General features: G+C 41.2%; 1 protein-coding gene and 3 long non-coding RNA genes across 5 annotated transcripts in view; 2 read left to right on the top strand and 2 right to left on the bottom strand.

Moving 5' to 3' along the window:
* Nucleotides 1-6,031: 6,031 nt before the first annotated feature.
* On the top strand, nucleotides 6,032-20,837 carry LOC135749947 (uncharacterized). Its single transcript, XR_010532531.2, has 3 exons — nucleotides 6,032-6,117; nucleotides 6,524-6,565; nucleotides 20,252-20,837. It is a non-coding gene; the product is annotated as an uncharacterized lncRNA (long non-coding RNA).
* Nucleotides 7,785-12,822, top strand: LOC135749898 (uncharacterized). 2 transcript variants are annotated; one of them, XR_010532504.1, is made up of 7 exons: nucleotides 7,785-8,257; nucleotides 8,987-9,028; nucleotides 9,582-9,810; nucleotides 10,920-10,992; nucleotides 11,095-11,449; nucleotides 11,552-11,710; nucleotides 12,310-12,822. It is a non-coding gene; the product is annotated as an uncharacterized lncRNA (long non-coding RNA). The 2 variants fall into 2 exon arrangements; XR_010532503.1 differs by lacking the exon at nucleotides 9,582-9,810.
* A 2,663-nt stretch (nucleotides 20,838-23,500) lies between the features above and the next one.
* LOC135749960 (uncharacterized) lies at nucleotides 23,501-23,964 on the bottom strand. The gene is made up of 3 exons (XR_010532537.2): nucleotides 23,831-23,964; nucleotides 23,709-23,727; nucleotides 23,501-23,614 (listed from the first exon to the last, which is right to left on the bottom strand). It is a non-coding gene; the product is annotated as an uncharacterized lncRNA (long non-coding RNA).
* Nucleotides 23,965-24,584: 620 nt separating this feature from the next.
* Nucleotides 24,585-27,933, bottom strand: part of LOC135750514 (sialic acid-binding Ig-like lectin 13) — a 51,587-nt gene continuing 48,238 nt past the window's right edge. Inside the window, exons 5-7 of the mRNA XM_073814082.1 lie at nucleotides 25,408-25,674; nucleotides 25,006-25,290; nucleotides 24,585-24,679 (exon numbers count right to left, since the gene is read on the bottom strand). Coding sequence (XP_073670183.1) covers nucleotides 24,585-24,679; nucleotides 25,006-25,290; nucleotides 25,408-25,674 — 647 coding nt within the window. The remainder of the gene's footprint in view (nucleotides 24,680-25,005; nucleotides 25,291-25,407; nucleotides 25,675-27,933) is intronic.

Here is a 27,933-nt window from a genome sequence, read left to right as displayed (position 1 = left end):
CATTAAATACTCCAATTTCAAATATTTTTTTCAACAAAAGGTAATATATTTAACAGTTTGTGATAAAAATCATTCATTTTATAAAGACGTAAATAAAGTGTGAAGCATAAATTAAACCGAAGTCCACATTTTTGCTGCCCCACTTGTCTCCCCCTGAAGCTGCAGTCTGTTAGCATAAGCCTGCCCACTGGCCGTTTTCAAACACAAGAGGCGCACCCTGCAGATTTACTGAATAATCACTGAAACAGTTTGCATGAGGTTCTCTTTCCTGGTCGTGGATTAAAGATGGGGAAATGAGGATGACACAGATATGAATTTTGTGTGTGATCTCAAATTATTTATTGAGTTATTGGCAGTTAAAGGTAATCTGTACGGAACATCGTTGTGTACGGAATACAGTTAGTCTACGTTATATGGGCTTTAGAGGTATTCACAAAGCAAAGATATGACAGATTTCCTAAGTCAACAACGCGTCTGGCGCTGAATACCTGCTGGGAACACAGCCGTGGGAACAAAGCGCTCGTGCGTATTACGTCATTTTGTCACATACCTACATGTTTCAAGTGATGTTTTCAGGCAAATTATCGTGAGGTCTACCCAACATTAAAAACGAAAACGATCAAATAAATATGGTTATAAGTCTTCTTACCATAATGTGCTTTTTGAGATTAGAGGCTGAAGTATTGTAAGCCGAAATCACTGCAGATGGCAAACAAAGTTTGCATTACATTTGCACGCTGTCTCCTTTCCTTCCTCTGTTTGAACAACTCCCAGGTGCGGCCATGGGCACTCATCATCCGGTATTTCTTCTGAATTTTTAATTAATTCAGCGTCCATAACGCCAAAGTTCTTTGACATTAAAACACTAAATACAACGTCACAGTGAAGGACGCACGAGGATCGATTGAATAGCTCTCCAGAGACCGGGCTTTTTTCCGGTTCAAATACAAGGGTTTTTATTGGCCCGCCCATGATCAATTATTTCTATTGGATATCCAAATGCTGTCAAAGATTTGAATATTAATTTGATTCAAATTCTACAAGTACTTAGTAACGAATGTGATTTTCAAAGTAGTGAAGTACATTACTTACCTTAATTTGTACTTAAGTACAAGGGAAATTACAGACTTAAAAATGTACTCATAAAAGTACAAGTACACGAAAAAACTACTTAATTACAGTAACGTGAGTAGTTGTAATTCGTTACTTCCACCTCTGCTGTCATCATCATCTTCATTGAGTTGTCTTCATAATCTTCATTATCCATTGTCCATTAAGGAAAGTATTCATTGTTATTTGTGGTTGTCAAGTAGTGTTTGTATTTGGAGTTGCATGTTCTGTCATCGACTACCTTGTATATCTGACATTTACCATCACATCTGTTGGATTGTTTGCACATGTTTTAAAGGCATTCCATGCAGTTTGATGTTTTTGTCAAACAGCGACCCCTAGAGTCACTGGGGAAAACTTGCAACTGTCGTAATTTCGCACGCCCACTCTGTACGTACCTGTAAGGATAATGTTGGGCGTGAGATGGACTCCGAAGATAATGACCAGGGAATGTTTCACAATTTCATACAAATATTAGGCTACTGCATGTCTACTAAACTACAGATGATGGTAATAGGATAATATGAAGTTTATGCCAAGTGTAGAGTAGGCATATAATAATAAAAGTAGCCTACCGCGTTTGCTGGCTTATTACGTTTTTACAAGATTGCAGCTTAATCACAAGTAAACAGTCTATAGTCTAACGTTATGTCTACTGTATAATTTCATTTGTTTTTTAATTGTAATGTAAACATTACAAAATGTATTGACAAAGTTAATTGTATACGTTGCATTATTTCATAACATTGGCCGTTATTCGTTGGCCATAAGAAATCGAAATTAGACAAATGACTACGTACACATCACAACACAACACTTGAGTTTAGATGGCCAAAAAAAACATGTAAGAGAAACGAGTGTTTGTTAGCAAGTCTGCTAAATGCTCTTATGATCGTAAGCTAGCTAGACCCTTGTTGAAGTTATTTACTGGTCTAATTATCAACACTGGATGAATGAACAGCTTAGTAAAAATTACACACTACAAGCAAGCGCAACCACATACATCATAGACCGCAAACAAATTTACAAATAAGAGATTTACTTACTTGTCCATCAACAAGATCGCCAGATCAGCATCCCTTTTGCATCCAGGGCTGTCTATTAGCTCACGCCAACGAGTAAAAACCTGACCGAGTGGCACTCTTGTTCAGTTCCTAACTCGGTCAGATTCTCTTTTTCGCTTTCTACTCTCTTCCGAACGGGTTTTCTTAGCTGTTTCCCTCATCGAGCATCACGTCTCAAATGCGCGCGTGCAGTTGTTGTTACAGGCTTGTTTGACTTCGTGCAGCGCTGCAGGAACCGACAGCCGGATGACGTCAAAGTGCCGTCTCGGATCATTCTCGCGGTACTTTTACGTCATCCGACTGCCGGTTCTTGCAGCGCTGCACGAAGTCGAACAAGCCTAACGTGTGTGACGTCGTTGCCATAAAGCAAGTCGTGATTCTAGCGAGATTTGTCAGGGGCGGTTCAAAGCTTGCATTGCTGGTTTTGGTAGCGGCGTCCTTCCCGAGCTTCAACAGGGGGATGATTCGCCATACTATGACTTCATTTACCATCGAAATGACTTTGAAGCTGTTATATTAAGGTAAAATAACTGCATAGTGTGTCTTTAATAAACACCCTGTTGGTTTTATATCCATGTCATTCCTCTGTGTCTGGCATAACAGAGAGATTGGAGTTGCTGGAGTTAAACACAATATTTTTGTTGTCTTGATGTTAATATAAACATGTAAAAAGTATTGATATATATATATATATATATATATATATATATATATATATATATATATATATATATATATATATATATATATATATATATATATATATATATATATATATACATACATATGTTATAAAAGTATTACACAAATTTACTCTCGCAATCCATATCAATTGGTGGAGATGACATATCTGTAGTTTTTGTGAAATAGCTGCACTGATAGGCTTTCAATTAATACTTGCATGTATGCAAAAATACTATTATTTAACTTAAAATGTTTGGCTTTTAAAGCCAATCCTTGAATGTACAGCATGTTTGGAAATGACATATAAATATATTTAATGATTATATTTAATGAATTAAAATTTCCTCCATGTCCAGCATGTGCTCTGACGTCACTGAACATCTCCATAGAAACAGCCTAAACAATCTTTTACACAAACTTTTTAAAGGCACATTACAGTGTTGTGATGGAAATTACACAAATACTGTGTGACAGCTATATTTTGTATAAAAAGTAATATTGATAGTGGTCTCACATTAAATATTAAAATGAATTTTAATTATTTTTCTAGCACTTCATTTAGGTATATTACTAGTTATTATTTTTTAGTTAATATGTTTTTAAACTGTATTTTGTTAAAATGTAAAAGTCTGTGTGTGCGACAAGGAGCAAACACCTATAAGGAGATTAAAAAGTAAGAAAAAAACAGAAAAGAAAGGTAGTACATTTTAAGGTGTTTTTATTGTTATTTTGACAAAGAAAGTGGAATTTGTACAAAATTATATTTTTCAAAAAACAAAAATCAACCAAATATTCTGTAAATGTACAGAATATCAAATTAAAAAGTTTTTGTTGCTACTAATTGTTAGTACAACATTCAAAATCAGAAAGCATTTAAACAAACATATGATGTTCTACATTTAAAAAAACTGTATCACAAATACTAAAAATTGTGTGCATAAATTCATTGCCACTGACATTTACAGTTCAATAACATCTATTTGTTGCTGCCAGATCCCAGTGTAATAACAGATGAAGTGTATAGTCATTTTTTAGGTGTGGTCCTTTTAAGCATGTTAAGAGTATTTTTTGTCTTTTCCTGTTTTTTTGAACATCACATATTAATCACTTCTGCAATACATGTAAAAAATACTAACATCAAAGCAGCACTTGCATTAAAGTTGAGTAAGATTTATTTATTATTCATTAAAATTAATATTCTTTTTAATATACAGAGGGACAAATCTGATTCAATTTACCAAATGTGACCAGTCACGGAAAGTAGGGACACAAGTCGGATCTGGGCATTTTGAGTTATTCACAGATTCTGAAAGTGCAGTTTCTAAGCTTTCCAACGATGTGTAACACATGGAAATCTGATAAGATTTGGAGAAGTTGTGGCCATTTGAATATAGGAACTCAGAAATACTCAAACCGAGAAAATCGAGACGAAAGGGACTCTTCTTTTCAGCTGGGGGAGACAATAGGGCTCATTTACATCTCATTTAGCTAAGCCATACCCCCTGTAAAACCCTTTTTGAGATGTTCTAGCATCATATGTAGTATTTTCCCAGCAAACATGCCCATGCGGGCCCACTGTGGGTATGCTGTGGGACACTGTGGGCAGGGCAAACCCACACCAAACCCCAAATGGGCCCCATGCGGGTTAGCCCATGTGGGGCCCACAGTAGTTTGCCCTTTGGGGGCCCTACATGGGTTTACTAGGGGCAAGCCCACTGTGGGCTTGCCCATAGTAAACCCACACAGGCCCCATATGGGCCAGCCCATGCGGGCCCCGTATGACTTTGCCCTTTTGGGCCCCATGAGGGTTTTTTTGTGGGCCAACCCACTGTGGGCTTGCCCACAGAAAAACCCAAACAGGGCCCATATGGGCCAGCCCATACGGGCCCCGTATGACTTTGCCCTTTTGGGCCCCATGAGGGTTTTTTTGTGGGCAAACCCACTGTGGGCTTGCCCACAGAAAAACCCAAACAGGGCCCATATGGGCTAGCCCATGCGGGCCCTCTATTACTTTGCCCTTTTGCGCCCCATGAGATTTTTTGTGGGCCATCCCACTGTGGGCTTGCCCACAAAAAAACCCACACAAGCCCCATATTTTCTAGCTAGCCCCAATTATTTTGCCATTTATTCTTGGATCCCTCACATCCAAGTCACCCCATTTTTGAACTTTTGCCATCTGGCCGGCGCTTCAGAGCCGCGAATACCAGAACAGTAAGGCACAAAAACAGTTTCTTCCCCCAGACAATCTACCTCATGAACAGGTAAATGTTCCCCACTCATGCTTATGCAAAAAAGTGCAATATCCTTATATTTTATTTGTTACCCCTCCATTCTAGTACATCCCTGCATCTTATTTAATCCTATTAAATTGTCATTTATAGCACAATTGTTTACACACCTATTTATTTGCCTACAATTTTTGTCTGTGTGTTGGTGTCTTTGTGTACTGGAAGCTTATGTCACTAAAACAAATTCCTTGTATGTGCAAGCATTCTTGGCAATAAAGCTCTTTCTGATTCTGATTTCTGATTCATTTATCATATAGTAATAATATATTTTTTTAATATTTGAATGATTAAAATAAGTATAATTATTATTAAATTATTAAAATAATTATCATTGGTTGTTATTATCTTAGCAGATCATTTCCTTTTGATGTAAATTGTTGTTGTTAAATCAAAAACCATAGTTACTACACTTGCTATAATAAAACCATTTTTATACATTTTTATGAAGGTCTGTCCATTTAGAACAAAATGTGCATGCATGTTTATGTAGAAATAATTGAACACACCCCCGGATAAGGATCTTAAAAGCCATGCTTTAAAGCACAACATTTCTGTTTATTTTAATACAATAAATATTTAATGTTAAACAAGTTCTAATTTTCAGTCCGTCTGAACGCAGTGCTTCGCTATTAGAAACACTTTCTTTACCATCTTTATTGTGTTTTAACATGTTGTCTTTTGTCATGTGTTATTAGGCATGTTCGACTTCATGAAGCGCTGCGAGAACCCACATCATATGTTGATGACGTAAACGTATCGCGAGACTGAGTCAAGAAATTACACGTAGAGGTCTAATTTCGAACCGCTCTCGTGGTACATTGACGTCATCATCATGTCAGCGCCGCATGAGGTCGAAGACACCTATTATTTGCGGGCACGCCGCACGCGCCTCCGTCCTCGTGAGTTCAAAAACTGAATTTAACCGATGTTTACCTCAGACGACAGTTTTCGTTTCTGTGATAAATTCTGAGGTAAGTTTTCCTTAAATCCTGGTTACTTCATTAAAATAAGTTCACAGTAATGTTCATTTTGTTGTTAGTAATTTGATATGACTAAAATATTATGAACTTTAATGTTTACTGTTGATTTAAGCTGTTTGTTTGACTGACCTCGTGATGTAGCTATGAGCTAATGTAGAGCAGATCTTTTATTTGTCTTTAGTTTCTATAAAATGTGTTATCCTCATTCTTAAATGTATTTTACATTGTTTAGTTAATTATTACGCAGGTTATTTAAATGTAGCGTTTTTACGCGTAAATAATAAGGTTATAACGTAACTTACAGTACGGGAACACAGTTAACAGTAGAAGAATTTAAACAGAAGCCATCAATTCTGCATTAATAACTATTGTACTTTTATGTTCACTTTTCTTTCAGCTAATTTTCTTGTTGTGTTTGATCTTTTCCATTGGCTGAAGAGTAAGTATTACTTTGTTTGTATTTGCACCCAAAATAAATGGGTCAGAATAAGTGCTCAAAACGCTCTCCTCAATACAATGGATAAATAAAAAATATAACTACAAAATATTAACTACAACTAAATAGTCAGAGCTCACTTTGACTTGATGTACACCTCAGTCCCATATCATGTATTAGAAGTTGCATATAGTTTTAATAAAAAAATGTTTTTCTGTCATCATTTTATATTTTATTGTGCTCAAGGTCAGAACACAGCTCATTCACCTAAATCAAATAGTGACTCGCTGGTTAATATCCATTAGCTTTCTGCAATAAAATCCTAAAGATGTACCCTTAAACACAGACAATTATAAGATCATCCATTTGGATCCAGTTAAAGCAATAAAACCTACTTGAAATACGTGGTAAGAAAAACTAGTGCAGTATACATTGTATAAATTATAGTATCTTAGCACTTATCTTATTATTGCCACCTTAAAGCTCACATAAAACACCACACACTGTTTCTGCTAATGTTAAAGGAGTAGATAACTCAAAAATGGTCCCCACCCAGCTAGCATGTATAATCGGCCCGAGCTCGGCTGCCCTGCGGCAGCTGCGGCTCAGACTCGGCATCGGCGTGTGTTAACCGAGCCGATTGTGCCCCGCAGCTCGCTCTGGCACATTCATTTTTGTTCTGGCTGTAAGCACTGGGCCGATTCATGCTCTGGCTATATGATCTGGACCACTTTTGGAAATGACTCGGCTTATGTTAAATCAAGGATGGTTTTAATGGATGCCATTCAATGTAGGCGACTTTCTTTAACACAAATGTAGATTTTTAACTCCAACCGTTTTAGTCTGTCCATAACAAAAGACAGTAAAAAACAAAACATGGTCAGACAAATCCAAATTAAACCCTGCTGCTCGTTGATGTCCTAAGACACGAAACGATCGGTTTCTGTGAGAAACCGAACTGTATTATATAATTTATACCTCTAATACGGCGCCTTCTTCTTCTTTTGAGTTTTAATGGGGGGTTGCGAAGCAACGTCATAGTTGCATACTGCCATCTACTGTATCGGATGCACGGCTTGAGGGCTATACAGGGACACCCGAAACCGTAGGTGGCGGTATGCACCTATGAAGTTGCTTCGCAACCCGCCATTAAAACTCTAAAGAAGAAGGTGCTGTGCACGGGCTCATTTGACTACGCATAGTAATGTATTAGAGGTAAAAAAAAAATTATATAAATACTGTTCGGCTTCTCGCACAAACCGATCGTTTCGTTTCTTAGGATATCAATGTGTCGTCACGAGCGGCAGGGTTTAATTTGGATTTGTCTGTGCATGTTTTTACTGTCTGAGATTTTGTTACTATTCACATGCATACAGACTGAAACGGTTGGAGTTTCTACATTTGTGTTGTACTGAAGAAACAAAATCACATACATCTTGGATGGCCTCGGGGTAAGCTGATAAATACAAAAAATTCATTTTAAGATGAATCCCGTACGTTGGCGGCTGTTTTAAACTGGGTGCTCGGCTCCGACCCTTTTGCCAGTATGAAGCCGATTTCAACGGTAACTGCAGAAAGCGTCAGCACGCTCAGCTCATCACTGGAGTAACGTCTGTACAACGGGTGAGATAAAACTCAACGCCTGACTGAATCATCCATTCCCTTTTCGATCCTACGCCATACGTTAAACTTGAGGTAAGTCTTGTGTTCAGTTTCCTTAAAAAGCATCAACATTCACGCTAAGCATAGTTTCAATCGAGTTCCCGTCACATCATATATTAACTCTATTTCGAACTGTTGCTGATTACATGTTGGTTATTATTGATTCGTTCATGTTCCTTTGACATGTTCATGTACTTTTTTCCAGATGAAACAAACATAAAGAATTCATAATTCATTTAAGAATTATTAATTAGGACAACATCAAATTATTTATCATGTCTGAGAAAAGTAGTGCAAATTTTGGATAATATGAAAGTGGCTCCAACTTTTATGGCGCGAACGAAGCTAGCATTGACTAGCTGGGATGTTAAATAATGGGACGCAATTTTTATTAAATGCAATTTACGTGATTAATATTTACAAGCATAGTGTTCTTTGGAAGAAAATTAAGTGGAACAAAATGTTAGCTGGTAGTGCTGTGACAAATCGCAGTTGATCCGAACCACGGTTCGGCTCGCATGTGATTCGCGGATTAATATATACCAGTGTATGGAATGTCACAATTATAGATTTGTATGTAAACTTAAACATGTCTTGATGGACCCTAATTTATGCACTGTGCAGCTATGCTGGTAGTTGGGTAATGTCATAATGGTTATTGGGTTGGGCTTGGACTAAAAAAGGGAAATTGTAATGGTTTAGTATAATAAGACATTATGTATGGTTTTGTACAATGCTAATCTTTTTTTCTTTTTTCCTCAGGTAATCTTGCTTTTGCTGTTCTAAAATAAACACTGCTCTTAGGTAAGAATGGCTGATCAAATGCATTATTTTAAATCTAATCTGAGACACAAAGCAGTTAAATCGTTGTCTAATTTGCTGCAAGGTATTAAGAACGACAGTAAGCTTGTTGACGATGATCTGACTGATGACTGATATGTGTGATGAGATTAAAACTATGGCTGTGCAAAAAAATCGATACAGCTAACTACCATGATAGTTAGCTGTATCGATAGTGTATCGATATTTCGATCTCTACTGTCGATATTTTAAAAAAACATCAAATCCCTCTGTGTGCGTCAAACGACCTCCTCGCCGCTGCTATAGTTGTCACTGTCCAGTTGTCTGCCATATACGGCCATTCGGCCAATGTCTCAGAAGTTAGAGGGAGTGAGAAAATGGCAGAAAATTTAAAAACACCTGCATCTTTCAAAGAGCTGCAGGTGTTCAGCTCTATTTTTTACATTTTTGATTGTATTGTGATACGTATCTTATCATGACCCATGTATCGTGACACGTATCGTATCGGGAGGCCCTTGCCAATACCCAGCCCTAATTAAAACAACTTTTCTTTTAGCACACCACCCATACATGGCACACAAAACAGGTCTTGTGAGGGGGCTGTGCCCACAGGTAGAAATTCTGTAGGTCCACGGGCTTCTCCCCTTTCAGCGAACATCACAGCGCTTAGTCCACCATCGTGGTCTCCAATCTCCATTACCAACAGCCTGAGTGCTACACCTACAGACACCCCAACCCATGCAGCAGCTGGCAGAAGTCAGACATCAGGCCAAACTGGATTTCAAGTAAGAAGGGCGAGATAGCCCATGGAGAGAAAAAAATCACTTTGGTATTAGGGCTGGGTATTGTTTCAGATGTCTCAAATCGATTCAGATACATTAGATCTCAAATTGATTGGATTGCGATTTTCGATTCAATGATTACATTTTCACTGGCCCCACCACAAAAAAAGTAATAAATGAATGAAATAGTTTTTGTAGTTTTTACCCATTTATTCTTGTAATAAGGTTATGACACCCAATATTTTAAATACCAGTGAAAATTAACAATTATCAATTCTATTTTTGATACTACAGCTAAAACTACTAATATAAATTTCATAGATTAAAGACAAGTTAATAGTTGTTAATAAAAATTAAATGCAAGCAATGCAATATAAGTACAATAGAACAAAGATACAAATGAAGAAATCTGTGCATTTCAGGTAGGTCTAACAGTATTTTTCAGATACAGAAATTGAAAAAGTAATCAAATGTAAAATAACACTGCATATCTTCACTAATTAGGATTAACCTTTATTTAATCTGCACAAAGTTACAAATCGTTATTCAGTGAAAAGCAGGGAGTGACTTCCTCTTTTGTAGTTTGATTAACATTTAAAAACACAGACAGGTGAAGGTTACTACCACTTTAAGACTAATGCACGGATCAAATTATGATAGGCAATGAATGCATTCCTTTTCTACTTCTTCTCATAACCGTCTGTTTACTCGCAAAGGCCGGCATTTTTTAAAAAATTTGTGAATTTGCAAGTAGAGAACTAGAATTAATTTCGTAATTTGCACGCTGTCGCACAGCTGTAAGCGCTTCCAGTGTGTGCTCTTCTCACATAGCGCATGCAAGTTCTCTTTCGCTTGAATGCTTAAATTGACAAGGCTTAAAAATGCGTGCAAAATGTAAACTTTTATGATCATGCAGCACTGGCCCAATCGGGACATTGACAGTTCCTTCAACCGGAATGCTTTTCAGATATAATGTAATGAAAATAAATACAGAAAAACGATGAGAATTGATATTGAATTGACCACATTTAAAAAAAAATTTTTCACTTTTTTTTGCCTATTCCTATTTGGTATATGTGATGAGATTAAAACATATTTTTCTTTTCTTTTAGCACACCCCACCCTTACATGGCACACAAGTATATGACACACAACACAGGTCTTCTCAGGAGGCTGTGCCTACAGGTAGGAATTATACAAAGTGATCTCTCTCGGTTTACTCTGACATATCTACGTACAATGTTTTGCTAGTAATCTGCTATGCCTGCTTTTTCTTGTGTTCTACAGCAATAGGCTTTATGCCCAGCTGCACTACTTCCTGAACTTCAGCCAGCTGCTTGTTTCCTGTCTGCCATTATTGGACAAACTGATTAATCCAGGTGTGCCTGAGCTTAGTAGTCACAACAACAATAATCAGACACACCTGGATTTATCAGTTTGTCCAGTAATGGCAGACAGGAAACAAGGAGCTTAAAGCCTATTGCTAAGGAGATCCTCATCCAGCTCGATTTTATTAGAGAGCAGCAGTTGCAGACTTCACCCCAGACCCAACACATTTTGGGCTCCCACTTTCAACTATTGAGGAGCTACAATGTTTGTAGGAGACATTTAATAATCCAGATGAGAAGAAGAATTTGGTGAGGTAAATTATGGTTTAATCAGATCATTCCTAAAAGTCAGTCCTCATTTTCACTCATGCTATATTCCTTAAATAACTAATAAGGTACATGTCTTTTTGTTTCAGACTGTTTTTCCTGGAATGGTCGGAGACAAGACTCTTAAAGACACCGTGGGGTGGGTCCTGAAAAAAACAATGAACTCTTCGTGGTGAGACTCATCAATTGAAGTGGGGTCAACTGAACGCCTGCATTCAAAGGGCTCACTTTGAAAAGTGTGGTTTTGGGTGAGTGTCAGTGCTGGAAACGGCACTGTAGTGACATCCCAGGGCTCTACAGTGCGACTGACTCGATCAGTGGCTGGTTGCATAAACCTTTAAGACTAGTCTTAAAAGTTAGTCATTTTTTTTTCTTCAAGACTGATCATAATTGTATTTCTATACTCAAACTCTATTTAAAACATTAACATCATAACATTATCATAAATTGAAATGCATTAATGCTACTTCTGAGCCTCATTAAACAGTCTGTAAATATAACTAAATCCCACATTTCTGTTATATGCCACCTCTGCAGTGCAAAGATGAATTGTGTTGCTACTGATTTCATTTGATTGGTAACTTATTCTTCCTGATTGCCTCTTATTATTCTAACTCAATTTATGAATTTGAAATTTAATAAGGTTAAAATTTTATAGTCAAATATCTCCTTATAATGGGAAGGTGATTTTGTCATTGATCAGAATGTGCTCCTAAATTTTTGAATGTGCTCCTAAACTAAAAAGAAATGTAAGCGTAGAGCCCTGCATCCAAAATAAGTTTCGGTGGTTTTATGAGTAACATCACATGGTCATGCTGACCTCTTCTATCTTTGTTTTTTTTTTCAGATGCAGTCCGCCGGAATGCCCTGACCAAAGATTACACAGAAAAGGAGATAGAGCTCCTCATCACCAGGTGGTCGGTGCTAGCATATGACAGGGATGGTGGCCGAATCCAGACAATAGACAGACAATGAATTAAAATGTTTTAAATTTAAAAATGTTGATTTTTGGAAAATTCGTATTTGAACTGATTGTGTGTGTGTGTGCACCTGGTAATTATCACGTTGTGTCCCCACAAAGATAGGAATACCAGTATTTTTGTGACCTTGTGTCCCCATGAGGAAACAAGCTTATAAATCAAACAAAATGATGTTTCTTGTAAATGTGAAGTAGGAGAAGGGTTTCTGTGATGGTTGGGTTTAGGGAATGGGGTAGGTAAGGGGAATAAAATATACAGTTTGTATGGTATAAAATGCATTACGTCTATGGAATGTCCCCACAAAACATGGAAACCTGTTTGTGTGTACGAGAGAGAGAGAATGTGTGTTCAAGTGAATAAAAAATGCATTAAACGTGAAATCCTTGTTCTTCCTTGTGTGTTTTATTTTCAGTTAATGTTGCATAATGGTTGCTTAGCAATTTTAGTATTAACCAATCAATAAAATCAATAAATTAAACAAGCCCAAATAAGGAACAGGATTGGAGGGGAGCTTACGTCCTCTCACTCGGGGTTCCGCAATCGGGCCGCGTTAAAACTGAGTGCTCGGCCGTGTCCTCGGGGCGCGTGAAAACCGAGCGCTCGCAGAGCAATCGGACCTAGATTCATGCCGAGGATCGGCCGAGTGTTCCAGCATTAATCGTTCCGATTTCGGCCCGCGCAATTTTTGCTAGCTGGGCATTGACTTGACCATAGTAATTTTTCCTACTATGAAAATTCAATGGGCCCCATTTTAAGATTTCTTATATACCTATAGAGTAGTATTGCATCCTTCAAATATATAAAGACCTTTTAGTTTTATCAGACTTATAAAAGACAGATCAGCTGTACGGATTCTTTAGGCATAAATCCGGGCGGGAGGAAATGTAAGTCCCTTTGCTTACATTTACCAATGTTATCTTGCACTGAACGATTTCTTATATATATAGCTTAGACTTTAAACTGTTAAGTGCCGCCGTCCCGAATATGGGACACCTAAGTTTGCATTAATATTGTTGATGTAAATTTTAATCTATCACTAAAAACTATATATCGTTGGAAAGGTCTAAGCCTCCAGAATAGGGCTGGGTATCGATTCAGATGTTCCAGATCGATTCGATTTCGATTCACAAGCTATCGGTTCGATTCCGATTCTCAATTCAATTTTCGATTCTGGTTCTCGGGTAGGTTTTTATACTCGATTCTCGATTCAACTCAATGAATATAGATTTAATACAAGTACTATATTAATAAAAAAGAACAGTGAACAGCAGTTTACAAGTGTGTAATTAATAAAAAAATTAAAAGCCACAACGTTGAAGAAGACTAGTAATTAGATTAAAGTTAATCTTACGTTCAATGTTTGTGGAAATAAATATGAAAAAAAAAAAATCGATTCTGCTCTTTGAAAATCGATTTTTATTAGACCACGTTTTAAAAAACGATTAATCGGAAAATCTATTTTTTTGCCCAGCCCTACTCCAGAATAGACATTTCAACAGTGTTTTATAAAATAAATTATGTAGGGAGGGTAATTGATTCATTTATGAAGAGAGTTTGCCTTAAAACATTTATTTTCTGCTAAATGTCACTGTCCCACCAGCAGGACGCCTACACGTACTTCAATGTTTGCATATGAATTCTTATCTAATCATGACAAACTGTATATTGTTTGAAAGCTTCAAGAGCGTAGATTTAACTCAATAGGGTGGGGTGACACTTGCACATAATAACTAGGTCTCAAATCAAGCAATTGAGGTATTTTAATAATTGGGGCTAAAAACGTCTCGGTTACGGATGTAACCCTCGTTCCCTGAAGGAGGGAACGGAGACGTCACGTCGTGACCGACGAATTGGGAACTCGCTTAGAGAGACCAATCTGCTTCGAATACTACTAAAACGCCAATGAACTTGGCATTGAGATATTTGCATAATGCTGGCGCCGCCCCGCCAGGTGCGTATATAAGCAGCAGGTGCAAATAGGGAAATTAGCTTCTTTTTCGCTGAGAAAGCCGGAAAGTGTGACCGGCCGTAACAGCAGGTGGCAGCACCTGTGGCGACGGGACGTGACGTCTCCGTTCCCTCCTTCAGGGAACGAGGGTTACATCCGTAACCGAGACGTTCCCTTTCAGTCGGTCACTACGACGTCACGTCGTGACCGACGAATTGGGAATCCCTACCAAAACGCCACTAGGGGCTGACCTCTTCCAGTGACTGCGTAAAAGCCCTCCGGTTCCACTTAAGGAGGAGGAGATAGGTTTTAAGGCAGAAGGCCGGGCACTAGATGTTCCATAACCCCACAGTAGTGCCAGCGACTGGGAAGCGCCCTACCTGAGCGGGATAGGAACGCTGCGGAAGCCACCACCCGTCTTAAGGGCTAATGGTGGGCGAAAGTCAACCGTAGTTGAGGAAATAAGACAGCCGTGGCTGTGTAAGCAAAGCAGTGCTCTGCTAAGGGAAACGTGGGCTAGTAGGATTAACCCCACGGAAAAATACTCACAATGGAACCCGTTGGGACACAATGTGGAGCCCGAGCCAGACACGTAGGTTCGCGAGGATACAGCTAGTGAAAGGCTGACAGCCAATGCTCCGCAACAAAGGCTGCCAAGGCAGCGGAGGAAGAGCAATTCAAACCATTACGCATTTTTGCTCTGAAGGCCTTCCATACTGACACAGTTATGAAGCATCAGTTGGAGGCTGCAAGCCGACCTGCGAGTCTGCTCTCCGTGCCCTCCCTGGTGAGGAAAGAACACGAGAGGATACAGGCTCGATACGAACACTGTAAAATCTAATGAACGTATTAGGTGTCGCCCAACCAGCAGCTCTACAGATGTCTGTTAGCGAGGAACCACGAGCTAGAGCCCAAGATGAGGCAACGCTCCGTGTGGAGTGCGCTCTCAAATTAAAGGGGCAAGGAATACCCTGAAGATTATAAGCCAGGGCGATAGTATCAACTATCCAATGAGAAATCCTCTGCTTAGTGACAGCTTTCCCTTTCTGCTGGCCACCATAACAAACAAAGAGCTGGTCTGAGGTCCTGAGGCTTTGCGTGCGATCCACGTAGAGTCGCAGTGCGCGTACGGGGCACAACAAAGCCATGGTTGGGTCTGCGTCCTCCGGGGGCAGCGCTTGCAAGCTCACCACCTTATCTCTGAAGGGAGTGGTGGGAACTTTGGGCACGTAGCCTGGTCTGGGTCTCGGTGAGACAGCAGGACCAAACTAAAAGCACGACTCGTCAACAGAGAATGCATGTAAATCCCCTACTCTCTTTATGGAGGCCAATGCTATCAGGGTCAGAGTTTTCATTGATAAAAACATCAGACTCGTAGACTGCAAAGGCTCAAAAGGGAGACCTGAAGGCTTCAGCACCATGGACAGGTCTCAGGAGGAAAGAGGGAGGGCGCGAGGGGTTTAGCCTGCGAGCGCCTCTTAAAATGAAATAATTAAATCATGCCGGCCAACTGATCTGCCGTTGATAAGAGAGTGATGAGCAGAAATAGCGGCGATATCAACTTTAATGGCGGAGGGACAGCCTACCATCTAACCATGTTAAAGATATAAAAGCACAATGTTAATGGGCATTCTCTGGGGTCCTCGCGTTGCGAAGAGCACCGGGTGACGAAAAAGGTTTCTTTAAGCGCGTAAGCCCGTCTTGTGGACGGTGCTCGAACCGCGTCGATGGTGTTAGATACCGCTTGCGATAAATCACCTAAACCTTGCGCGCGCTCAACGACCATACATGGAAATCCCACAGGTCGGGGCGCGGGTGCCATAATGTGCCCCTTCCTTGAGAAAGAAGTTTTTTCCTCAGGGGAAATCGTCAGGGAGGGGCTGTCGCGAGGAGCATTAACTCTGAAAACCAATTCCTGGTAGCCCAGTACGGGGCGACTAATAAAAGGCTCTCCTCGTCCTGCCTGACTTTGCACAGTGTCTGCGCAATAAAGCTCACTGGAAGGAATGCGTATTTACGCACCCCCCGCGGCCAGCTGTGTGCCAACGCATCCACGCCGAGGCTGCCCTCGGTTAGTGAATAAAATAGGCGACAGTGGGTATCGTCCGGCGACGCAAACAGATCTATCTACGCACAACCGAACTTCTTCCAAATAGCTGGACCGTCTGGAGGTGGAGTCGCCATTCGCCGGGGGCGCAGCTCGGGAAGCGCGTCTGCCGCTGTACTGAGCGAACCCGGGATGTAAATGGCACGAAGGGACCTCAGATGCTTCTGACTCCAAAGGAGGAGATGACGAGCGAGATGCGACAGGTGACGAGAGCGCAAAACCGCCTTAACGGTAAATAACGCAACAGTCGCAATGTTATTGGTGTCGGCTAATACATCCTTCCCTCGCATCTCCATAGCGGAGCGTACAAGTCCCAGATATACAGCGCACCGCTCGCGGCAGTTGGGGTGCTATGCACACCCCTGAGACTGCAAGCCCGTCATACGTGGCTGATCATCCCGTGCTGAGGGCATTGCAATATACAGAATGCCAGGAGACCCCTCAGGGGCATATCTTCTATCGAAATGCCGGGTCTACCACGGGGAAAAATTTAAATGACACGCAGGTGCAATGTTTACACGGTGTATGTCGGTGTGCCACGCTCTCCTCGAGACTCGATCGTAAGCCAACGCTGAAGCGGTCTCATATGAAGCAGCTCGGGCGGCGTCACAGTCGCAGCATGCTGTCATATGTCCAGGAGCTTCTGAAATTGTTTCAGAGGGACCGCGTACTTCCCTCGAATTAAACCGAGGCAAGTCAGAACTGACTGGTTGCGCGCTCTTGTTAAACACGCCAATTAGTCGATCGAGTCTTATTTCCATACTGAGAAAAAGGATCCTCTGCACGGGGCAAAGTTGCTCTTTCCCAGTCGACCTGAAGACTTAAACGAGCGAGATGCCAAAGCATTAACTCTCTGTGTTCGCACACGTCTGCCAAGAACGGGCTATTATAAGTCGACGTAGAAAAAAGCAGAATGCGAACAACGCTCTCTCTCTGACATTTTAATGCCGTGACTAGCACATGGAGACACGGAGAGAGAGAGACAGCTCGAATGGTGTACTTCGTATTAATATGCCCACCCCACGACGCAGAGCGAAAAACGGTCTAAAGCGAGGGGAGATGGACACATAAAGTACACGTCTACAGGTCTAAGGCTGCAAACCGATCTGAATATTGAAATACGAGCCTCGGCGTTATCATCCAAAAAGAACACTTTCGTAGAGCCGGTGCGTAAATCAAATCGGTCGTAACCCGCCGCGTATTTTGGGTACTATGAGATAAAGGCTGGAAAAACCCTATCATCATCATCTCGGTAAGAGGGACCGGCTTGAACATCCTTCGCCAACAGGATATCGACTTTTGCACGCAGTACATGTGCATCGGACGCTTTCACTACAGTGAAACGAAAGCCCGAATTTTGGGGTGTGCCGGATTCGTAACCGAGGCGGATCGTGCGTAAAACCCAACGAAACGGGCTGGGAACTGAAGCCAAGCACCCAGGCACCGTACGAGGAGAAATAACGACACTACCGAAGTACCCGCGGTGGGGCAGCGAAGCGAGACAGGTGGGACTGCCGGTGCGTCTGCTGTGACAGCATAAACATCTACAGTATGTGTGTGTGACACTGACCTGAGCCCGCTGAGGGTGACGGTCGTCTGGTCTCCTCTGCGGAGAGCGCAGACTCCGATAAGGGTGCTGGTGGTCCGGTCTCCTCAGCGGAGAGCTCGGACTCCTCAGGTCACCCGCTGGCGATAGAGGAGAGGTAGGGTGAGCTGGTGTGTGCCCGCTCACGGCTCTCTCGATCCTCTGGAGACCTGGAGAGGGAAGAGGAATGCACTCTATGTGTGGTTAGTGGGTACCGGCTAAACAGCCGGTGGAACATATGCAAACCAAGGATTTTCCACCCGACCCTCTATCGGGGGAAGGAGCTCCATCTCCTGAAGAGTGATCCTCTGCCAATCCGGGTCGCCCTTCACTGGCCACTTAAACTCCCGATTTTCACGGGAAGCGGCTAAGCGGGCGGGGCGAGCTGCTGACGACCGGTTCCCCTGCGCTGCCGAGATGGGGTCCGAGGAGGGGAACGGAGGTGGTCGCCGCAGGACGCCGACGGCGAGAGGCAGACTGAGGAGCCGGCGTGGTGGACCAAGGGCAGCTCTGTTCCGCCGGGGCATGACCTAGGAGATCGCCTCAGTCTGTGCAGCGGAGCTGTACGACTCCCCTGGCTCGCCGAAGAGGCCGGTCTGTGAGACAGGAGCATTCAAGTTGTTCTCGTCTGCGTCCGTCATGTCAGCCAGACACAGCCAAAGGTGGCGATCTTGAACCACTGAGGTGGACATCGCACGACTGAAGGTCGCGGCCTCCCTGGTAAATCCTTTGTGAGCCTGCAGCAACGTTATTACGTGCAGGGCTGAAGCCGCCTCTCCGGCATGCCTGATGGGCAGCGTCCGTAACCGGACGACTGTCTACAAACACGGGAGGGAAGGGTTGGGTGGTCCCTCCAGGAACGCATCCCGCTCCACTGAAGGGGGCCCCGCCCTTAGCGGCTCCGTTGGTGAGGGAGGTGAGGGGTGAAAGCTGAACGGCCGGACGGCCGCAAATCACGTCAGCTCTTCGTGCCGTCGGGGAAGAAAGGCACAGGAGGAGAGGACCGAGAGGCCCGAGCAGCTCCGAAGTACCAATCATGTGGGCGGGACGGTTCGGGCGGAGAGGGGTTAACCTTTCCAACTCTACCGTCTCCGCCGCTCGCGGGCACGGCCGCCATCTCCGGAACGAGTCTGCCTCGGAGGAAAAATGGACACCCCTCTGATGCTGCAGAAGTGACGGGACCAGAAGGAGGTCCAATGGATTCGGCAGACATCGTAGAACACGACTCTGCAGTCTCCACCGGAGCCTCAACCGGCTGAGGATGAGAAGGCCGGTAGGTGGAGGACGCATCCTCCGTCCTACTCAGCGTAGTGACGCGAAGGGCGCCCTGCGAGCGCTTGACAGCCGCACCATGGCGGCGTCAGCACTGCAAAGGCGCGGACAGCGTTCCCGTAGAAACGACAGTCGTCTCCGCAATCCAAGAGGGTTATGCTCTCACAGAGAGAACAGAAACTCTCCACGAACGCAGCCCCGGAGTGCTCAATGCCTGAGCACGAAGACAGCGCTCGTGACCGTCACTGGAACCCTTATACTTCTCGCATCCAAGATCGCACGGGCGAAAAGCTATCCTGAAAAGGACGCTGATCCCCGCATATACGAGAGAGTGGCTGCCTTTAACAAGGCACAAAGCTCTCTCGTATCACTCTTTTAGGGAAATTCACTCAGATGCTTAGTTGATGAGCGCACAGGAAGGCAACGCACACACTAAACTCAAAACAATAAACAGATGTAGAGCCGTGGAATAAGCGAAGCGTCCGCTGTGATACTGCTAGTTCAACCAACTTCAGCAATCAAATCCCAACAGAGTAAAGTAGCTTCTCAGTAGCAGATACTGCCGGCTTTCGAAGCGAATAAAAGCTAATTTCCCTATTTGCACCTGCTGCTTATATACGCACCTGGCGGGGCGGCGCCAGCATTATGCAAATATCTCAATGCCAAGTTCATTGGCGTTTTAGTAGTATTCGAAGCAGATTGGTCTCTCTAAGCGAGTTCCCAATTCGTCGGTCACGACGTGACGTCGTAGTGACCGACTGAAAGGGAACAATGTTAAAATGTAGAAAACCCTTTTATAATTAGTTTCCTACTTGGATTAATCATGATTGACTTTTTGTAAAAAAAAAAACTTGTTTTAATGTTAATGTTTATATTGTTTTTTATGTTTTCACTTAGATGCTGTGACAAAAAAGCAACCAGGACACCACATCTGCAGTGACAGAGAGCAGGATGGGGGAGGAATCAGAAGGACCAGAAGATAATATCAACTGGTGCCCCTGAGGAGATTCACATTGTTCTGTTTCTTTTGTTTAGTAATAAGTGGTTTTATGTGATTTTGTAAAATAAAAGAAATTCAGTATTCAATCCACATGTTTTGCACATAATTTTCTATATTTTACTTCCGTGTATTTACAGCCAGGGTGCCTACTGTATTTATTGCCCAATGTGCCCACACGTTGCCCACAGTTAGCCCAAACTTTGCCCAGTGTGCCCACATTAAATCCACACTTTGTCCACAGTAAGCCCACACTTTGCCCAGTGTACCCACAGTTAGCCCACACTTTGCTCAATGTGCCCACAGTTAGCCCACACTTTACCCAATGTGCCCACAGTTAGGCCCACAATTTGCCCACAGTTATCCCACACCTTGCCCAATGTGCCCACAGTTAGCCCACACTTTGCCCAATGTGCCCACAGTTAGGCCCACAATTTGCCCACAGTTATCCCACACCTTGCCCAATGTGCCCACAGTAAGCCCACACTTTGCCCAATGTGCCCACACTTTGCCCAATGTGCCCACAGTAAACCCACACTTTGCCCACACTTTACCCAATGTGCCCACAGTAAACCCACACTTTGCCCACAGTTAGCCCACACTTTGCCCAATGTGCCCACAGTAAGCCCACACTTTGCCCACAGTTAGCCCAATGTGCCCACAGTAAGCCCACACCCAGCCCACACTTTGGGCTGTCCCACTGGGGCCCCATTGTGGCCCCATAGTGTGGGGCCCACACGTGCCCCGCATTTCACACCGGTAGTGGGGCCCACAGGGGCAGCCCGCTGTGGGCCCCAATTTTTTGCCCACAGTGGCCCCACCTGGGGCCCAATGGGACATGTTTGCTGGGTTATGACCAAATGACAACCCGCAAAAATAAACATGACTCTTTTTACCTTTGTGGGGATCACAAGTCGAATCCAGTCTGTTTCAGATTATCCAATGACCAAATTTGTCCACAAATGCGTATAATCCGTGAAATATAGATTGTTTACATCAGATTTCGCATGAATGTCTGGTAATACAATATAATATATAATCTGAAGACTATTTAAATCGTAACATGTAAGGGTATATGAGCTTACACTCCGTTAAACACATGAACCCGCCTTCAAAGTTTGTATTTAAAATAGGGAAGTAGTATAATAGATCATCCAAACAGCGCCGTCGAAAACGTGACATCCTTTAGAGATGTTACCAATGGCTCGCTCGTTCCTCCATCAGCCAATGACTTCATGGAAAATATTGATAGACAAAACATGTAGCCAATTATATGAAGAATACAACGATATCTGTGTAACTTCTGTGTGTCTGGACTCACAGCTGCGCTGCAAGAACTGACATAGAGATGACGTCAAAGTACCGCAAGAGCGAGTCGAAATTAAACTACTCCGTAAGATTTCTTGAAGAGCTCTCGCGGTACTTTGACGTCATCCAACTGCAGCGCCGCATAAAGTCAGTGACGCGGCTGACGTACGATGCGGCTGACTGTTATTTGTTCCGCCCCAGCTTCTTTTATTTTTCTTTTGTTTTGTGCGCCCAAGCTTTACAGTCTGGGGAGACGCACGCTATAAGTTAAAAAAAAAACAAAAAAACTTAGCAAACATGTCTGAGGAACAGGGCACTACAGTCACGTGACTTCACGCTCGAGCCGGAAGAGAAGACAATGCTGAATAAAGTCGTAATTCTGCTATTTTTGGACCAAACTGTATTTTCGATGCATCAACACAATCTTACTGACCCACTCATGTCACATGGACTACTTTGATGATGTTTTATTACCTTTCTGGACATGGAAACCATAACGTAGACTAACTGTGTTCCGTACACTTTCGGGATTTTCCGCAAGCTTTCGTCTACTCCTCGATGTAACTTGCTCAAAATAAGCATGTTTGTGTGCGCATTCTCTGGGGGAAGGCCTATTGTATGATTTACACTTTGATTGATGTCTTTTGGACCAATAGTTTTTGAGAAAAGTGAGAAAAAGTACCTCCTCCGCCTGTGTACGAAAGATGATTAGGGAAAACGGTGTTCCGTACATGCTAACAATGATGTTCCGTACAGAGCGCAAAACTTGATTTCAGCTACGAAAATGGACATTAAAGATGAAATAATGTTTTATTTTACTTGATTGTGATGTTTTTTAATTTGTTAAAGCATGATGAAAGTTAAGTTAAACATAATCACTGCATACAAGATGGTACTGACAGACGTGCTATCCGACTGGCTCTATGCAGTCATCGGACGCAACCGACTTTAAACATTAAATACTCCAATTTCAAATATTTTTTTCAACAAAAGGTAATATATTTAACAGTTTGTGATAAAAATCATTCATTTTATAAAGACGTAAATAAAGTGTGAAGCATAAATTAAACTGAAATCCACATTTTTGCTGCCCCACTTGTCTCCCCCTGAAGCTGCAGTCTGTTAGCATAAGCCTGCCCACCGGCCGTTTTCAAACACAAGAGGCGCACACCGCAGATTTACTGAATAATCACTGAAACAGTTTGCATGAGGTTCTCTTTCCTGGTCGTGGATGAAAGATGGGAAAATGAGGATGACACAGATATGACTTTTGTGTGTGATCTCAAATTATTTATTGAGTTATTGGCAGTTAAATGTCATCTGTACGGAACATCGTTGTGTACGGAATACAGTTAGTCTACGTTACATAGATTTTCAATGAAGGGGATAGAAAGCTCTCGGACTAAATCTAACGATAAAACATCTTAAACTGTGTTCCGAAGATGAACGGAGGTCTTCCGAGTTTAGAACGACATAAGGGTGAGTCATTAATTACATTATTTTCATTTTTGGGCGAACTATCCTTATTTAGTAGTCACGCTGTTCCCTTTGGGGGCGGAGGAGAAAACAAAAGCTTATACAGTATGTAAATATACACACAGACAATGACGCCCCCCGCTGCACGCTAGAATCTCCGGAAAAACAAGCCTATTTTAACCGCAAAATGTACGCTTTTAAATATACAAAAACTGCTATCTCAAACATGGAGAGGCTTCTTCGTGATCTCAACTAACAGATTCTGCAATAAAACGAAAATCACAAATTTTGGAAAAAAAACGTTGTTTCTCATTTTCTCGAAACTTGTGCTGCCGACTTGTGCCCCTGGTTTCCGTGACGGGTCACAAATGTTTATTTGTTGTTTACTGTGTGTTATCTTTCTTAATATTTAAAGTCTCATATTCAGACACCGGAGCAGAGAGCTGAAGAGAAGCATATGTGCCTGCATCATTGTGAACCTGAAAACAAAAACAGTCATTCTGACATCTCAAACATTCAAACATCATCATCACTTTCATTATCATCTACTATAGTAAAACATCACAAACTCACCTTCAGCTTGCTGCTCAATCTGGAAGAAAGTAAATCAAGTTATTAAAACCCAACAGAACACAGCATCACTAACTACTGTAAATCTTTATCTAGATAAATGGATTGTTATGTCAATAACTTACTGTCTAATTCTGTAAAGTCCAAATCCAACAGTCAGAGCATACAGGATAAGAATCAGTGTTAAGATGATCAGGAAAATAATTATATGAATATCTAAAATCACACAACATGCACATGGAAGAGAAACATAAATAAATGTCAAAGTAATACGAGAGAAAAATAAATCACTATACTGCAGTGCCAAATCACTATTTGGCATTGTTTTTATTGTATAGTGGTGGTGTTAATGGTAAAACTTGTAAAGGGCATTGGTTCAGTTCTCATGAATGTCAGTAGATTTAAATAAAAATACCTGCCAAATGCAAAATTGTAAATGTTAGTAAAATTAAAGCTTGACACTATTTACTTAACATAATTTACAACAGTACCAAAGTACTTACATGATATTAAACCACAATGACATTTTCATCACTAGAGGTCACTAAACAACAACAACAGCTGCCACACACAAGCCCACACACAGGCAAGCTTGCCATCTCTCTCAACTTTTAAATACTGCTTAAAAACATGAATGGATGTTTGCAATAAGTTTAGGGACACGAGCCATGCGCTGTGGCCCAAGTGTGTCATCGAACCACTGTTTAGAAACAGTGAAATACTGTCTAACTACTACATAGTTTACAGTCTTTGTGGTGTGTTTCAGCAATACATTACTATCATTAAATGTGCTTAGAAACATTCTTCAAGATTGGCTTAACAGGGACTTTAAAGAGTCAGGAATGGTAGTCTTCACCTTTACTGTCGATAGGAATCGTTCTAAGGGGTCTCAGAAATCATGTTCATGGATGACGTAATGAAAAAAAGTTTACGCAACGGTGCTGCTCTGATCGGCTGCTCATACTCCAATCGGCCTGCACAGTGCCACATGAACTTAAACACACAGGTTTCTATGGCAGCAAATGCAAAAGGCGAGGAAAATATGGACATGACGCAATGGACAAGCGGCCTTATGAACAGAAACAAAGTTCTGGATTCGAACATTGTTGAAACGTTCCATGGGATAATGTAAGTACAAAAAAAAAATATATAACACTGTGCTAATAATTTTACAAAGATGTTTAATGACACACAAGATCATCATTACTAAAGCTCCAATCAGCACAGAGAAAAGACTGAAACCTGATGAGAAATATATTAATAATATTTATTTATCTAGAGATTGAAACAGAGAACTTACTCTCATGAGAACAGTGAAGCAGTTGAATCTTTTCACTAGCAGTGCTGTGAGTGTTGATGGTGACACACTGCAGAGTGTTTGTGTGTGTAAGTGACTGATGGAGAGAAATGAAACTCCTCAAGTCTGTGCTGCTCAATCGCTCCTCACTGATGAATGTGTTTGTAGAGTTAATGACAGGACGTCCAGATAGAAACCAGTACACTTTAGGAGAGGGATTCCCATGAGCCTCACACAAACACACAGTTACATCAGTTCTGTTACAACTAAGGGAGATTCTGGTTGCATCTGAAAGTGAAAAAGTTTATGTTACTATTATCCTATTATCATTTATGTTGTTTTGTGCTGTTGCCTTCTTGCGCTCTAGCTGGTAAAATAGAAGTAAAATAGACAGTTAATACTTACAGTGAATGTCCAGCAACACTGATGTGTTTTGAGTGCCATGTTGGTTTTTGGCTTGACAGTAGTAGCGTCCTGTGTGTGTACGATCAGTCACATTGAAGGTGAGATTAGATCCAGTCTGCAGCTTCTCCATCTGTCCTTCATTCTCTCTGTACCAGGTGTAGTTGAACACTGCTGGATTTCCATCACTGCTGCAGATCAAAGTCACTGAACTGCCCTCCAGTACAGAGTTAGATGGAAACACAGACACTGATGTGTTTTCAGGAGCATCTGATGTGAAAACAAATTGAGAAAATGTATTTTAAATCCATTTAATCCTAAAAAAGTTGAAATTGTAACAAACAAACAAAATAGACATTATAATGATTTAACTGGCTCGGATTGATTTAATCTTTATCTTGTATTAAATCTTTAGCAGCGCCTGCCATGAAAAGCCGTGACCGTGGATGGGACAGGATTTTGGGTGCACTATCACTGCTTGTGGACCGCCTCAACTCCACCGGTGAAACCGTCCCTGTTTTGCCGATTTCCGCATGTCTCCTACAAAAAAAAAAAAACGAACTAGGCACTCGCGACTGCAGTGTACCATTTGGACACCCATTACGTGATTTATGCTAAGCTTGCAGGCTTCCCTAAAAGGGCTTTGGTGGCTTTGGTGCATGTCAATGTCAAAATGTTGACCAATCAAATAAAAGAGTGCAGGAGATTCTGTTCATCAAATCCGATCACGAAAGTCACCCAATAAGATTACAGATTAGGAGTTTCATGTGTATGATTTCTCAAATTGTTTTTACGTTACTTTGATTGTTCTTGTGTTGCTGTCTGTTAACAGAAAATGTTTAATGATAAACAGTTGAATGATAAAATCCAGGTATGCAACTGCTTATCTTTTGGCGAATTCTGCCGTTTTAGATAAACAATTTAATTTACATGATTTGCTAAGCAATGAATTGTAATGAAATGTAATGAATTGCTATGTTATAAATTTTTAAGATAAAGTATGAATGTGTCTCTATTGTGAATTGAATCAGACTGCAAGGATTCATGAGAGGGCAGAACTGTTATCACAAGTAAAGAAATAATTTTATAAATCCTATTAAAGTTCTCTAAAGCCATGACTGTTCTGTGATTAAATGCCATTTGTTCCCTTTATTTTAGACATAATATAATTTTGATTTTGGACAATATATCCAGAAACAGATTTGTGTTTCCCTCGTGTCAGTAAAACCTGTTCACACTTTTGGTTACCTGGCTTTTCTAGTAGGATTTCAGTTATTCGTTTTTCCTAGAAAATGAGGTAGAAAACTTAAATGTATAAAAGTGAGAGATCATCACACTCAGATTTGACTTATAAACACACAAAGCCTCAGGTGTTACTTTGTTTTATGTAATGGTAAGTTATTCGCAAATAGTTCAAATGCATACATTTTATAATAAATGTGACTTCTTTAGAAGTTTAAGTACACACTAAACGGATGTGTTAAAAACGACACAATTAGTGTTATTAATGGAAAACACATTTTATGCTGCTTTTAACGACTCATAATGTGTTAAATAGCATAGCACAAAAATGTGTAAAAAAATTAATACATTGTTTTTTTAGAGTGTAGCATTTGTGTTTCTAAATTGCAAAAATAGTCTGTGCATCAGTTGGCCAGTATGCTATGTTGTGAACAGGGTGTGGTGGGTTACACTGGGTGAGAAAGTCAAGGGCCACTTTTTAGTCCCAGTCCACCCCTGACTTAAAGTGTGATTTCCTATTTATTCTATACATTAGTGTACACAAAATGAGTTAAATGAAAGTTTGAAAGCAGCGTGTTTCTTTAACCTGACCAATCACAACATTTGCATAAATAGGGTAACACTTTATATTACGACCCGCAATGTACTGTGTTAAACAGAATTTACAACGTACCTATTTAAAACAACAAAGTACCTCTACAGTACTGGTAGGTATAAGGGAACAATATGATACGTTTGGGGTAATAACGCGGTAAGAATATGGAAAATTAAAAAAAAAAGTATTTTATAACTACAGGGTACCTATTGTAATATTACGTGGTATGTATGACATAAGCAAGTCTATAGGGAAATTATGTATAGATTTTTTATGATTTTATTGTGAATTTTTCATATGTGCTACATACCTGATAAAAGTATATTGTATACAGTCGATGTCTACAAGCCACAACGGCAAATAAAATTTAACAGCACATAACTTTTATTTTATTATACCACGGGTCTGTTGAATGCTGTATTCTGATTGGCTGAGAAATGTTCCGTGGGCTAATGTCAACATCAGGTTAGCTAGCACATAAGTTAGCCTAAAGTTAACAATAACTGGCTTAGAAAACTCAATTTCTGTCAAGGCACAGTGAAGAAACTGTAACGACAGAACACGCTGGAAGCAGATGCAGGAAAAATAACACAGGTTTATTTAAAGATGTAGACAAACACAGGGACGTAAGCAAACACAATGTCCGGATGATGGTAATGGTGCTCGAAGGACTACGGTGGTAAAGCGGGTGA

Source organism: Paramisgurnus dabryanus, chromosome 1 (genome assembly GCF_030506205.2).
Source record: "Paramisgurnus dabryanus chromosome 1, PD_genome_1.1, whole genome shotgun sequence".
In the NCBI taxonomy this organism is placed as follows: domain Eukaryota; kingdom Metazoa; phylum Chordata; class Actinopteri; order Cypriniformes; family Cobitidae; genus Paramisgurnus; species Paramisgurnus dabryanus.
Note: the sequence above shows the minus strand (reverse complement) of the source record. Positions and strands in the feature narration are given on the sequence as shown.